Consider the following 12,157-nt stretch of genomic DNA (forward strand, 5'->3'; position numbering starts at 1 on the left):
AAGTAGTTTGTATTTCAAAAGATTTTAATTTAAATCAACTTGGAATTGAGTCCAAGGAATTGATGTTAAGTCTAATGATTCTACAAAACAACTGACATTGAAACAAATTTTAAGTTAAATTAACTTGGCATTTAGTGTGTTGTACTTAAAATAGTAATTCCATTCAAATCAAGCATTTCAGTTTAATACACTCAAGCTTTCATTACTCATTACTTACATTTTTTAAGGCAATGAGTTACCTGCCCACCCCTCATTAACCCCAGCCCACCCCTCATCAACCCCAGCCCACCCCTCATCAACCCCAGCCCACCCCTCATTAACCCCAGCCCACCCCTCATTAACCCCAGCCCACCCTGATCTACAGCTGTTGTTTGTACCAAATCCTAACCATGTTTTTTTTTTCGTTTATTTGTCCACTTTGATGCTTAAAGGTCCTTCTCACTGAATGGTCTCATCCAGGGGTCAGCAACCTTGGTCCTAGAGAGCCACTATCCTAAATGTTTTAGATGTTTCCTTCTTCCAGCACACCTGATGGTCGTTACCAGGCTTCTGCAGAGCTTGATGATAGGCTTATCATTTGAATCAGGTATGTTGGAAGAGGGATACGTCTAAAACATGCAGGATAGTGGCTCTCTAGGACCAGGGTTGCTGACCCCTGGTCTAATGCATCTGTTCCAGCTCAGCCCATGGACCACAGGTCCGTTGGCTGGTGGTAGACAGGCTGTTTTGTAATTGGTCGATTACCTTGTGCCGGGGGCGGGGTATTCGCGGCAGTCTGAAAGGAACTTTTGTGGCCAGACGATGTTCCATCACCCAGTAGCAGTAACAGGCCAGTAATAAGGTCACCAAGAGAATGGAGAGTTTGGCCTGGGAGAGGAGGAAAAACAGTACTGAAACAACAACACTAAAGGATTTACAATGATGAAAATACATAAATGAAATGTGCAGGTATGTATGATGTGATAAAAACAGACCACAGTCATTCAAAGAGAAATAACATGTAAAACAAAGAATGAAAAACCAGACACAAAAAACATGAATAAAACAAAACAATGTGAGACTTCAGTAAACGGTCCAGTTCTGTTTGAGCCAAGGTTCAAATAGTTTTGGATTTTTCATTCTAGTTTAGTTTTATTTAGTTTGGACTTTTTTTTCTCTAATTCAGTTCATTCTAATTCATTTTTAGAGCAGGTTTGATAGTTTTTATTAGATTTCATTTTTTCCAAAATGCTTAGTTGTAGTTTAGTTTTAGTTTAGTTGTAGTTTAATTTAGTTGTAGTTCAGTTGTAGTTCAGTTGTAGTTTAGTTGTAGTTCAGTTGTAGTTTAGTTGTAGTTCAGTTGTAGTTCAGTTGTAGTTTAGTTGTAGTTCAGTTGTAGTTCAGTTGTAGTTTAGTTGTAGTTCAGTTGTAGTTTAGTTGTAGTTCAGTTGTAGTTCAGTTGTAGTTTAGTTGTAGTTTAGTTGTAGTTCAGTTGTAGTTTAGTTGTAGTTCAGTTGTAGTTTAGTTCAGTTGTAGTTCAGTTGTAGTTCAGTTGTAGTTCAGTTGTAGTTCAGTTGTAGTTCAGTTGTAGTTCAGTGGTCTCTTTTCTCTTCTTCTCTGTGCTCCTATTCAAATCAATCCCAGACAGGACTCTGCTGCTTTAGTCTCCATGTTTCCAGGTAGAGTGGGGACCAGAAGACGACTGGAAACCACAAGTGAACACAAGTGACGGACCCTTAAATATCATATTGTGCCAGCAGTGAAAATTGCTAGAGCAAAATAAATCACTTTCGTATCAATCCGACATTGACAAAGACGAAAACGAAGGGAATTTTATCTCTAATTTTTATCTGTTTTAGTTAGTTTTGTAAACACACAATACTGTTTTTTTTCTTTTAATTATAGTTTTTATTTATTCCAGTTAACGAAAATGTTTTTACAATTCTAGTTTTTCGTCATTTTGTTAGTTTTCATTAACGATCATTACCTTGGTTTGAGCCAGTTTTGTTTTGAGTGATTTTATTTCAAGAGCAGGCTGAGAATATTAATAAAACGCCTGGTTCATTGTCCAACTTTAACTTCATCACTGAGTTTTGGGGAGAAAAAAATCAAACTTTTGGGCATTTTTGCTTGTGATGAAAAGTGAAACAATCTATTTATAGAAACAAGCTCATGTGGATAAAGTAATGTCAGCTGCCATAGAAACCCTACGAGCAGCAGTGGAAGAGAAGTGGAACCCAGTAAGACGACTGTGGACATACACAGGGTGTGATGTGTCAAAAAACAGAGGGGGGGGGGGGGGGGGGGGGGGGGGGGGGGGGGGGGTTTAAAGAATGAAAAAACAAGCAGTCAACAGGTCTAATTCTTTTTAAGTTAACTGTAGGTCCTATCACATGTCCAACAGTTGAACATTCATATTTAATCCAAACTAAAAATACACGAAACATTTAATTTTCTGTGATGGCCACACCTACGATGTGGGAGTGGCCTAATTCAGTTTCAGGACCATGGATAAGGACCGATCACAACAACATGGACGAGGATTTATGACCAACGGGAAACTGAGACTGGAAAACAGAACAGAAAACCTACTGATTCAGATACAGTTGAACATGCACGCTGGCACCTGCAGACGAATGACTATTGTTTTGATTTGGTTTTGTTGTTTTTGTTTTTCTTTGTTTAGTTTTTATCAACATCTGGTGCTAATATCTGGTAGGATAAGTTGTAAATGGGTATTATCATATTAGTGTATATCGGAAAAAGGATGTGTGGTTTTTAATCATTAACAGCAGAAGCAGCGCAGAAGTAGGTATGTAAAAACCAGAGGGGGGGTTGATCCCCCCAACAAATCACACCCTGGATATACAACTACATGACCTTTGACCCAGGCTGACCCCAGTGATGTGTGCCATTAATGTGTGGCTCCATCCTGGGGGTTGGATACGTAAAAGAAGACTCCTGTTGAATATGGTAATGACCCCCCACCCCCACCCCTACTATCACTATTCACTCACCTTCAGTTTTCAGCTGCACTATAACCACATATCACCACTAGGGTACGCCAAAGCTCATGCACCAAGATTAAAAAATCTTTATTAAAATTAAACTTAAAATGTGTTGTCAGTTTATTTTCTATTTGTAAATTTCATCGTCTATCTGTCAAACATGTTTATCCATGAATCTACAGTTAAAGTCAGACATGTCCCCAACAAGTGTCTTTAACTCTGATAATACGGACAATGGATTTAGACCAGGGGTGGAGGTGGGACAGGCAGGACGCACAGATGGACAGTGTACGGTGTACATCCTTTAAATGACTGAACTGCAGTCACAGGCTGGGTCACTTTTGGGTCACTTTGGACCATGTGACTGTGACTGTGTTTGGTTCTGAGTTCAGATGGTCCTGACTACAGCACAAGCATCAGCAGAACAGAGGAAACCAACAGTTCAGAAGTCACAGTGCATTCAGTACTGCAGACAAAAACAGAGGCGTACCCTCATGGGCAGGTTGGACCACAGGTACACGATGAAAATAGCGATGGCCTGCCACCAGTGGAAGATGGTGTAGATGAAGTCCAGCCGTTCCTTCTCCTCAGCGTACAGCATACCCAGCAGAGCTGTCCAACACACAGACCACAGTCAGCTGACACAGAACAACACATTTATGCCGCATTTCCACTATATGGAACCGACTCAACTTGACTCGACTCAACTCGACTCTAGTACCAGGTCCTATTCCAGACCGTTTCCATTACAGGATATTACCAACTTTACAGTACCTGGTCGTCATAGCGATGTGGCGCATTACTTCCAAGTCGTCTGCTCAGAGTTCCTGATAAACTCGCTCATTGCGTGTTGTCTCGTCAAACTCATGCTGAATTTTACATCAGCCACCAAAGACTGAATCTCAACAAACCATGGTGTAGTTTTTTGGATTGTCATCATGTGGATTCACCTACCGACAAATTTACTGTCAACTTCTGCATCTGTTTTTTGTAAAAGGGCGGGGCACAGAGACGACTGACCAATCAGTGGTCTGCAGTGTTTACACAGTGTCACCTTTTAGTATCTGGTCCCCAGTTCTGGAACCTCAGCGGAGGTGAGACCAAAAAACTAGTACCAGGTACCAGATTGAAGGTCCATTTTTGTAATGGAAATGCAAAAAGGCCGAGTCGAGTCGAGCCGGTACCACGTAGTGCCAGGGTGGGCAATCCTGGTCCTGGAGGGCCGGTATCCTGCATGTTTTAGATGTATCCCTATTCCAACACACCTGGTTCACATGATCAGCCTATCATGCAGCTCTGCAGAAGCCTGATAATGACCTTCAGGTGTGCTGGAAGAGGGAAACATCTAAAACATGCAGGATAGCGGCCCTCCAGGACCAGGATTGCCCACCCCTGACGTAGTGGAAATGCAGCATTAGAGCTCATCCCATACTTAAACATCTACTCACTGCTGACTCCGGTCTTGTTCAGGGCGGTGCCCAGTCCCCACAGGACGGAGATGGACAGCATCGGCCACAGATAGTTGGGACTGTCCCCGGCCTTATCGTGTCCACAGTTGTTTCCCGCCGGTTGTGGAGAAAACGCCAGAAGTCCGATCAGGAGTACGGAATGCACCACAGCGCCGGCCAGAAGACAAACCCAACGAGGGACACGGAGGAGGACGAGGGACAGGGACGAGAAGACGGAGCAGGACAGGCCGTAGACCACCACCAGGAGCCAGAGGTGTTTAAGACCCAACGCACAGACGCCATAGGACTGGAGAGGGACAAGAGGACGCACATGGACTATACCACAATGGCATGAACATGGAAAACCGATCAGAGTCATGAAGGAAATGTGGAATGACTTTGAAATCGCCCACAGTTCTACTTGGACCGTCCAACCAAGGTTATTATCATTGACAAAAACTAACGAAATGACAAAAATTAGAATTGTAAAAACATTTTCAATAACTGAAATAAATAAAAACTATAATTAAAAGAAAAAAAACATAACTAACTGAAACTGTGAAGTGTGTTTACAAAACTAACTAAAATGGATAAAAATTGCAGATAAAATTCCCTTCGTTTTCGTCTTTGTCAATGTCGAACTGATACGAAAGTGATTTATTTTGCTCTAGCAATTTTCTCTGCTGGCACCATATGATATTTAGCGGTCCGTCACTTGTGTTCACTTGTGGTTGGTGTTGTGTGCTACTGACAGTGAGTGATGAAAACTGATACACATTTTTCATCCTGTAATAAACTGTGGATAAACTGTTAGAAATTAGCCTGAAAACAGTGAGCGCACTAGGCTAGGCTGTATGAATACTGTGCACCCGTGGATGAACAATAGTTAAACTGATACGATGCTTTGTGTAACTGTGCCTCATCTGAACAGCTAATCAACTGTTGTGTGTAACTAGACTTAAAGGACCAGTTGGTTAACAGTCCTGTATTCTGCTAACTTCTGTTAGCATGATGCTAGCTCCACAAAGACGTGGCTCCAATGGGTCGACTTCTAACTTCTCCTTAAAAATAACTAAGTCTCCACTTTTACCTATGGTCACATGGGTCATATTCTTCCATGAGTATGATCTTATGGTGAATAGTTGCTTTAATGTCTGTCTACTTTGACTGGCAGGCATGAGTGACAGCTGACTCCCCAAGTCCGACATTCTTAGCTTCTGTTTGTTGAATAAAACTAATTTTTCCCAACAGACAGTTCGACTATAATAGTTACACAAACAACGTACTCCAAGTAACGTTTGAAAAAGTTTACCATTTGACCACATCAGTACGATAGCATTTAGCATTACCTCAGCTAGGACCCTTTGTGTAGTCCTGCCCATTTGTCCAAATATGGTCAACACGGTTCACGGTTATTTCTTACAACTGTTTACTGACATACGCACTGGACTAATGAATGATGAACTTGGTTGGCATGTTAAATTAATAACTCTTTAAAAAAATATATGTATTTTACACTTTAACGTCAGATTCCTTTCTTATAAACCTGAGCATCTCATCAATAAATGGTCGAACATGACTGATTAATTAAGGGACAAAATGACATAAACTAAGTAACTGGTAAAATCTGACATTTAACAGCTTTAGTTTGACCAAATACCAAACAAGACCCCATGTATGTCACTGAGGATAGATAGATAGATAGATAGATAGATAGATAGATAGATAGATAGATAGATAGATAGATAGATAGATAGATAGATAGATAGATAGATAGATAGATAGATAGATAGATAGATAATCTGTTCATTAGACATTTATAAAACCTTTAGGTAAAGTGGTTCCATTATATTTTATGTTCTGCCACTGATCTAAAACTGTAGATCCACTTCTAAACAGTGCAGTCTTACTTAAACTCCAGTACCAGTCTTAGCTCAACTCCAGTACCAGTCTTAGTTCCAGTCCAGTACCAGTCTAAGTTCAACTCCAGTACCAGTCTTAGTTCAGCTTTAGTACCAGTCTTAGTTCAGCTCCAGTGCCAGTCTTAGTTAAACTAAAGTACCAGTCTTAGTTCAGCTCCAGTACCAGTCTTAGTTCAGCTCCAGTACCGGTCTTAGTTCAGCTCCAGTACCGGTCTTAGTTCAGCTCCAGTACCGGTCTTAGTTCAGCTTTAGTACCAGTCTTAGTTCAGCTCCAGTGCCAGTCTTAGTTAAACTAAAGTACCAGTCTTAGTTCAGCTCCAGTACCAGTCTTAGTTCAGCTCTAGTACCAGTCTTAGTTCAGCTCCAGTACCAGTCTTAGTTCAGCTCTAGTACCAGTCTTAGTTCAGCTCCAGTACCAGTCTTAGTTCAGCTCCAGTACCAGTCTTAGTTCAGCTCTAGTACCAGTCTTAGTTCAGCTCCAGTACCAGTCTTAGTTCAGCTCCAGTACCGGTCTTAGTTCAGCTTTAGTACCAGTCTTAGTTCAGCTCCAGTACCGGTCTTAGTTCAGCTTTAGTACCAGTCTTAGTTCAGCTTTAGTACCAGTCTTAGTTCAGCTCTAGTACCAGTCTTAGTTCAGTTTTAGTACCAGTCTTAGTACCAGTCTCAGTTCAGCTCCAGTACCAGTCTTAGTTCAGTTTTAGTACCAGTCTTAGTTCAGTTTTAGTACCAGTCTTAGTTCAGCTTTAGTACCAGTCTTAGTTCAGCTCCAGTACCAGTCTCAGTTCAGTTTTAGTACCAGTCTTAGTTCAGCTCCAGTACCAGTCTTAGTTCAGCTTTAGTACCAGTCTTAGTTCAGCTCCAGTACCAGTCTTAGTTCAGTTTTAGTACCAGTCTTAGTTCAGTTTTAGTACCAGTCTTAGTTCAGCTTTAGTACCAGTCTTAGTTCAGCTCCAGTACCAGTCTCAGTTCAGTTTTAGTACCAGTCTTAGTTCAGTTTTAGTACCTGTCTTAGTTCAGTTTTAGTACCAGTCTTAGTTCAGCTCCAGTACCAGTCTCAGTTCAGTTTTAGTACCAGTCTTAGTTCAGCTTTAGTACCTGTCTTAGTTCAGCTCCAGTACCAGTCTCAGTTCAGTTTTAGTACCAGTCTTAGTTCAGTTTTAGTACCTGTCTTAGTTCAGTTTTAGTACCAGTCTTAGTTCAGCTCCAGTACCAGTCTCAGTTCAGTTTTAGTACCAGTCTTAGTTCAGCTTTAGTACCAGTCTTAGTTCAGCTCCAGTACCAGTCTCAGTTCAGTTTTAGTACCAGTCTTAGTTCAGCTTTAGTACCAGTCTTAGTTCAGCTCCAGTACCAGTCTTAGTTCAGCTCCAGTACCAGTCTTAGTTCAGTTTTAGTACCAGTCTTAGTTCAGCTTTAGTACCAGTCTTAGTTCAGCTCCAGTACCAGTCTCAGTTCAGTTTTAGTACCAGTCTTAGTTCAGTTTTAGTACCAGTCTTAGTTCAGTTTTAGTACCAGTCTTAGTTCAGCTCCAGTACCAGTCTCAGTTCAGTTTTAGTACCAGTCTCAGTTCAGTTTTAGTACCAGTCTTAGTTCAGTTTTAGTACCAGTCTTAGTTCAGCTCCAGTACCAGTCTCAGTTCAGTTTTAGTACCAGTCTTAGTTCAGTTTTAGTACCAGTCTTAGTTCAGCTCCAGTACCAGTCTCAGTTCAGTTTTAGTACCAGTCTTAGTTCAGTTTTAGTACCAGTCTCAGTTCAGCTCTAGTACCAGTCTCAGTTCAGTTTTAGTACCAGTCTTAGTTCAGTTTTAGTACCAGTCTCAGTTCAGTTTTAGTACCAGTCTTAGTTCAGTTTTAGTACCAGTCTCAGTTCAGCTCCAGTACCAGTCTCAGTTCAGTTTTAGTACCAGTCTCAGTTCAGCTCCAGTACCAGTCTCAGTTCAGTTTTAGTACCAGTCTCAGTTCAGTTTTAGTACCAGTCTTAGTTCAGTTTTAGTACCAGTCTCAGTTCAGCTCTAGTACAAGTCTCAGTTCAGCTCCAGTACCAGTCTCAGTTCAGTTTTAGTACCAGTCTCAGTTCAGCTCCAGTACCAGTCTAAGTTCAGCTCTAGTACCAGTCTCAGTTCAGCTCCAGTACCAGTCTCAGTTCAGTTTTAGTACCAGTCTCAGTTCAGCTCCAGTACCAGTCTCAGTTCAGCTCTAGTACCAGTCTCAGTTCAGCTCCAGTACCAGTCTCAGTTCAGCTCTAGTACCAGTCTCAGTTCAGCTCCAGTACCAGTCTCAGTTCAGCTCCAGTACCAGTCTCAGTTCAGCTCTAGTACCAGTCTCAGTTCAGTTTTAGTACCAGTCTTAGTTCAGTTTTAGTACCAGTCTTAGTTCAGCTTTAGTACCAGTCTTAGTTCAGCTCCAGTACCAGTCTCAGTTCAGTTTTAGTACCAGTCTTAGTTCAGTTTTAGTACCAGTCTTAGTTCAGTTTTAGTACCAGTCTCAGTTCAGCTCCAGTACCAGTCTCAGTTCAGTTTTAGTACCAGTCTCAGTTCAGTTTTAGTACCAGTCTTAGTTCAGTTTTAGTACCAGTCTTAGTTCAGCTCCAGTACCAGTCTCAGTTCAGTTTTAGTACCAGTCTTAGTTCAGTTTTAGTACCAGTCTTAGTTCAGCTCCAGTACCAGTCTCAGTTCAGTTTTAGTACCAGTCTTAGTTCAGTTTTAGTACCAGTCTCAGTTCAGCTCTAGTATCAGTCTCAGTTCAGTTTTAGTACCAGTCTTAGTTCAGCTCTAGTACCACTCTTAGTTCAGTTTTAGTACCATTCTTAGTTCAGCTCCAGTACCAGTCTCAGTTCAGTTTTAGTACCAGTCTTAGTTCAGCTCCAGTACCAGTCTCAGTTCAGTTTTAGTACCAGTCTTAGTTCAGTTTTAGTACCAGTCTTAGTTCAGCTCCAGTACCAGTCTCAGTTCAGTTTTAGTACCAGTCTTAGTTCAGCTCCAGTACCAGTCTCAGTTCAGTTTTAGTACCAGTCTTAGTTCAGTTTTAGTACCTGTCTTAGTTCAGCTCCAGTACCAGTCTCAGTTCAGTTTTAGTACCAGTCTTAGTTCAGTTTTAGTACCAGTCTTAGTTCAGCTCCAGTACCAGTCTCAGTTCAGTTTTAGTACCAGTCTTAGTTCAGCTTTAGTACCAGTCTTAGTTCAGCTCCAGTACCAGTCTCAGTTCAGTTTTAGTACCAGTCTTAGTTCAGCTTTAGTACCAGTCTCAGTTCAGCTCTAGTACCAGTCTCAGTTCAGTTTTAGTACCAGTCTCAGTTCAGCTCTAGTACCAGTCTCAGTTCAGTTTTAGTACCAGTCTCAGTTCAGCTCTAGTACCAGTCTCAGTTCAGCTCCAGTACCAGTCTCAGTTCAGTTTTAGTACCAGTCTCAGTTCAGCTCTAGTACCAGTCTCAGTTCAGTTTTAGTACCAGTCTCAGTTCAGTTTTAGTACCAGTCTCAGTTCAGCTCTAGTACCAGTCTCAGTTCAGTTTTAGTACCAGTCTCAGTTCAGCTCTAGTACCAGTCTCAGTTCAGTTTTAGTACCAGTCTCAGTTCAGCTCTAGTACCAGTCTCAGTTCAGCTCTAGTACCAGTCTCAGTTCAGTTTTAGTACCAGTCTCATTTCAGTTTTAGTACCAGTCTCAGTTCAGTTTTAGTACCAGTCTCAGTTCAGTTTTAGTACCAGTGTGAATCCGGTCAGAGCGAACAGGACCTCCAGTCCGCTGTAGATGAAGAAGGGGCAGAGCAGTCGGAGTCGATAGTCCCTCAGGTGTTTGAAGGGCAGTTGGAAGATGTTCCCCCAGCCGATGCTGCGAAGGTCGATCTCCTCTGTGGGACGGTACGCTGCGCCGCACAGAGCAAGGAACTGTGGGTAGAAACGCAATCGGCTCATTTAGAAAACCCTGGAAACGACAGCAGCGCGTGGAAGGAGATCCTCCAGGGTTATTAAGAAAACACTTCAAAGACTGACGGAGGAGAAGCTCCACCCACAAAGAACACACAACTGAGAGGCAGCAGGAGCAGGCTCATCCAGTCAGAGTACACATGTGGATAATTATATACACTGGAAAAACACACAACGGTATTATTCCTGCAGCGGGGGCGCCGAAAAACACTGTTAAATAACAGAAAATAACCATCTCATAAAAACACAGTAATTTTCCATAATTCAAATACAGTTTTTTGCCCTAACTTTACATGAGCTTTTACATATATGTTTGACTTTTTAATGTTTAATAAAGAATGTTTACATCCATCCATCCATTATCCACCGCTTATCCGAGGCCGGGTTTACATGCATTAAAACAAATTCCCTATAAATATATATATAAATAATTTTCAGTGAGACTCAGCTGTCCAATTCACTGATAAAAACTGTATTTGGACAGTTTATCAGTGCTTATACATGTTATTATACATGTTATGCTCTTACTGTGATCATGGCCAGGAAGGCCAGACCCATCAGGACACTTTCCACCTTAATGAGCAGCATGGACGGAGGCAGGTTGGTCAGAACGGTGCTGCTGAAGCCTGGGATCACACCACTGATGTTAGCGCCTAAAAAAAAACAAACAAAACACACACACCACTGATGTTAGCGCCTAAAAAAAAACAAAAAACAAAACACACACCACTGATGTTAGCGCCTAAAAAAAAACAAACAAAAAAAAACACACACCACTGATGTTAGCGCCTAAAAAAAAAACAAACAAAAAAAAACACACACCACTGATGTTAGCGCCTAAAAAAAAACAAACAAAACACACACCACTGATGTTAGCGCCTAAAAAAAAAACAAACAAAACACACACCCCACTGATGTTAGCGCCTAAAAAAAAAACAAAAAAAAAAAAACACACACCACTGATGTTAGCGCCTAAAAAAAAAAAAAAACAAAACACACACCACTGATGTTAGCGCCTAAAAAAAACCAAACAAAACACACACCACTGATGTTAGCGCCTAAAAAAAAACAAACAAAACACACACCACTGATGTTAGCGCCTAAAAAAAAACAAACGAAACACACACCACTGATGTTAGCGCCTAAAAAAAAACAAACAAAACACACACCACTGATGTTAGCGCCTAAAAAAAAACAAACAAAACACACACACCACTGATGTTAGCGCCTAAAAAAAAACAAACAAAAAAAACACACACCACTGATGTTAGCGCCTAAAAAAAAACAAAAAACAAAACACACACCACTGATGTTAGCGCCTAAAAAAAAACAAAAAAAAAACACACACCACTGATGTTAGCGCCTAAAAAAAAACAAACAAAACACACACCACTGATGTTAGCGCCTAAAAAAAAACAAACAAAACACACACACCACTGATGTTAGCGCCTAAAAAAAAACAAACAAAACACACACACCACTGATGTTAGCGCCTAAAAAAAAACAAACAAAACACACACACCACTGATGTTAGCGCCTAAAAAAAAAACAAACAAAACACACACACCACTGATGTTAGCGCCTAAAAAAAAACAAACAAAACACACACACCACTGATGTTAGCGCCTAAAAAAAAAACAAAAAACAAAACACACACCACTGATGTTAGCGCCTAAAAAAAAACAAACAAAACACACACCACTGATGTTAGCGCCTAAAAAAAAAACAAACAAAACACACACACCACTGATGTTAGCGCCTAAAAAAAAAACAAACAAAACACACACCACTGATGTTAGCGCCTAAAAAAAAACAAACAAAACACACACCACTGATGTTAGCGCCTAAAAAAAAAACAAACAAAACACACACCACTGATGTTAG

At 41.0% G+C, this 12,157-nt stretch overlaps 1 protein-coding gene across 3 annotated transcripts in view; it reads right to left on the minus strand.

Moving 5' to 3' along the window:
• unc93b1 (unc-93 homolog B1, TLR signaling regulator) overlaps positions 1-12,157 on the minus strand; it is a 39,186-nt gene that overhangs the window by 4,115 nt on the left and 22,914 nt on the right. For all 3 annotated transcript variants that reach the window (XM_030143426.1, XM_030143418.1, XM_030143434.1), the window contains 5 exons: positions 10,802-10,926; positions 10,052-10,234; positions 4,436-4,742; positions 3,478-3,599; positions 745-867 (listed from right to left, as the gene is read on the minus strand). In XM_030143426.1, coding sequence (XP_029999286.1) covers positions 745-867; positions 3,478-3,599; positions 4,436-4,742; positions 10,052-10,234; positions 10,802-10,926 — 860 coding nt within the window. The remainder of the gene's footprint in view (positions 1-744; positions 868-3,477; positions 3,600-4,435; positions 4,743-10,051; positions 10,235-10,801; positions 10,927-12,157) is intronic.

This window comes from Sphaeramia orbicularis, chromosome 1 (genome assembly GCF_902148855.1).
Source record: "Sphaeramia orbicularis chromosome 1, fSphaOr1.1, whole genome shotgun sequence".
NCBI lineage: Eukaryota > Metazoa > Chordata > Actinopteri > Kurtiformes > Apogonidae > Sphaeramia > Sphaeramia orbicularis.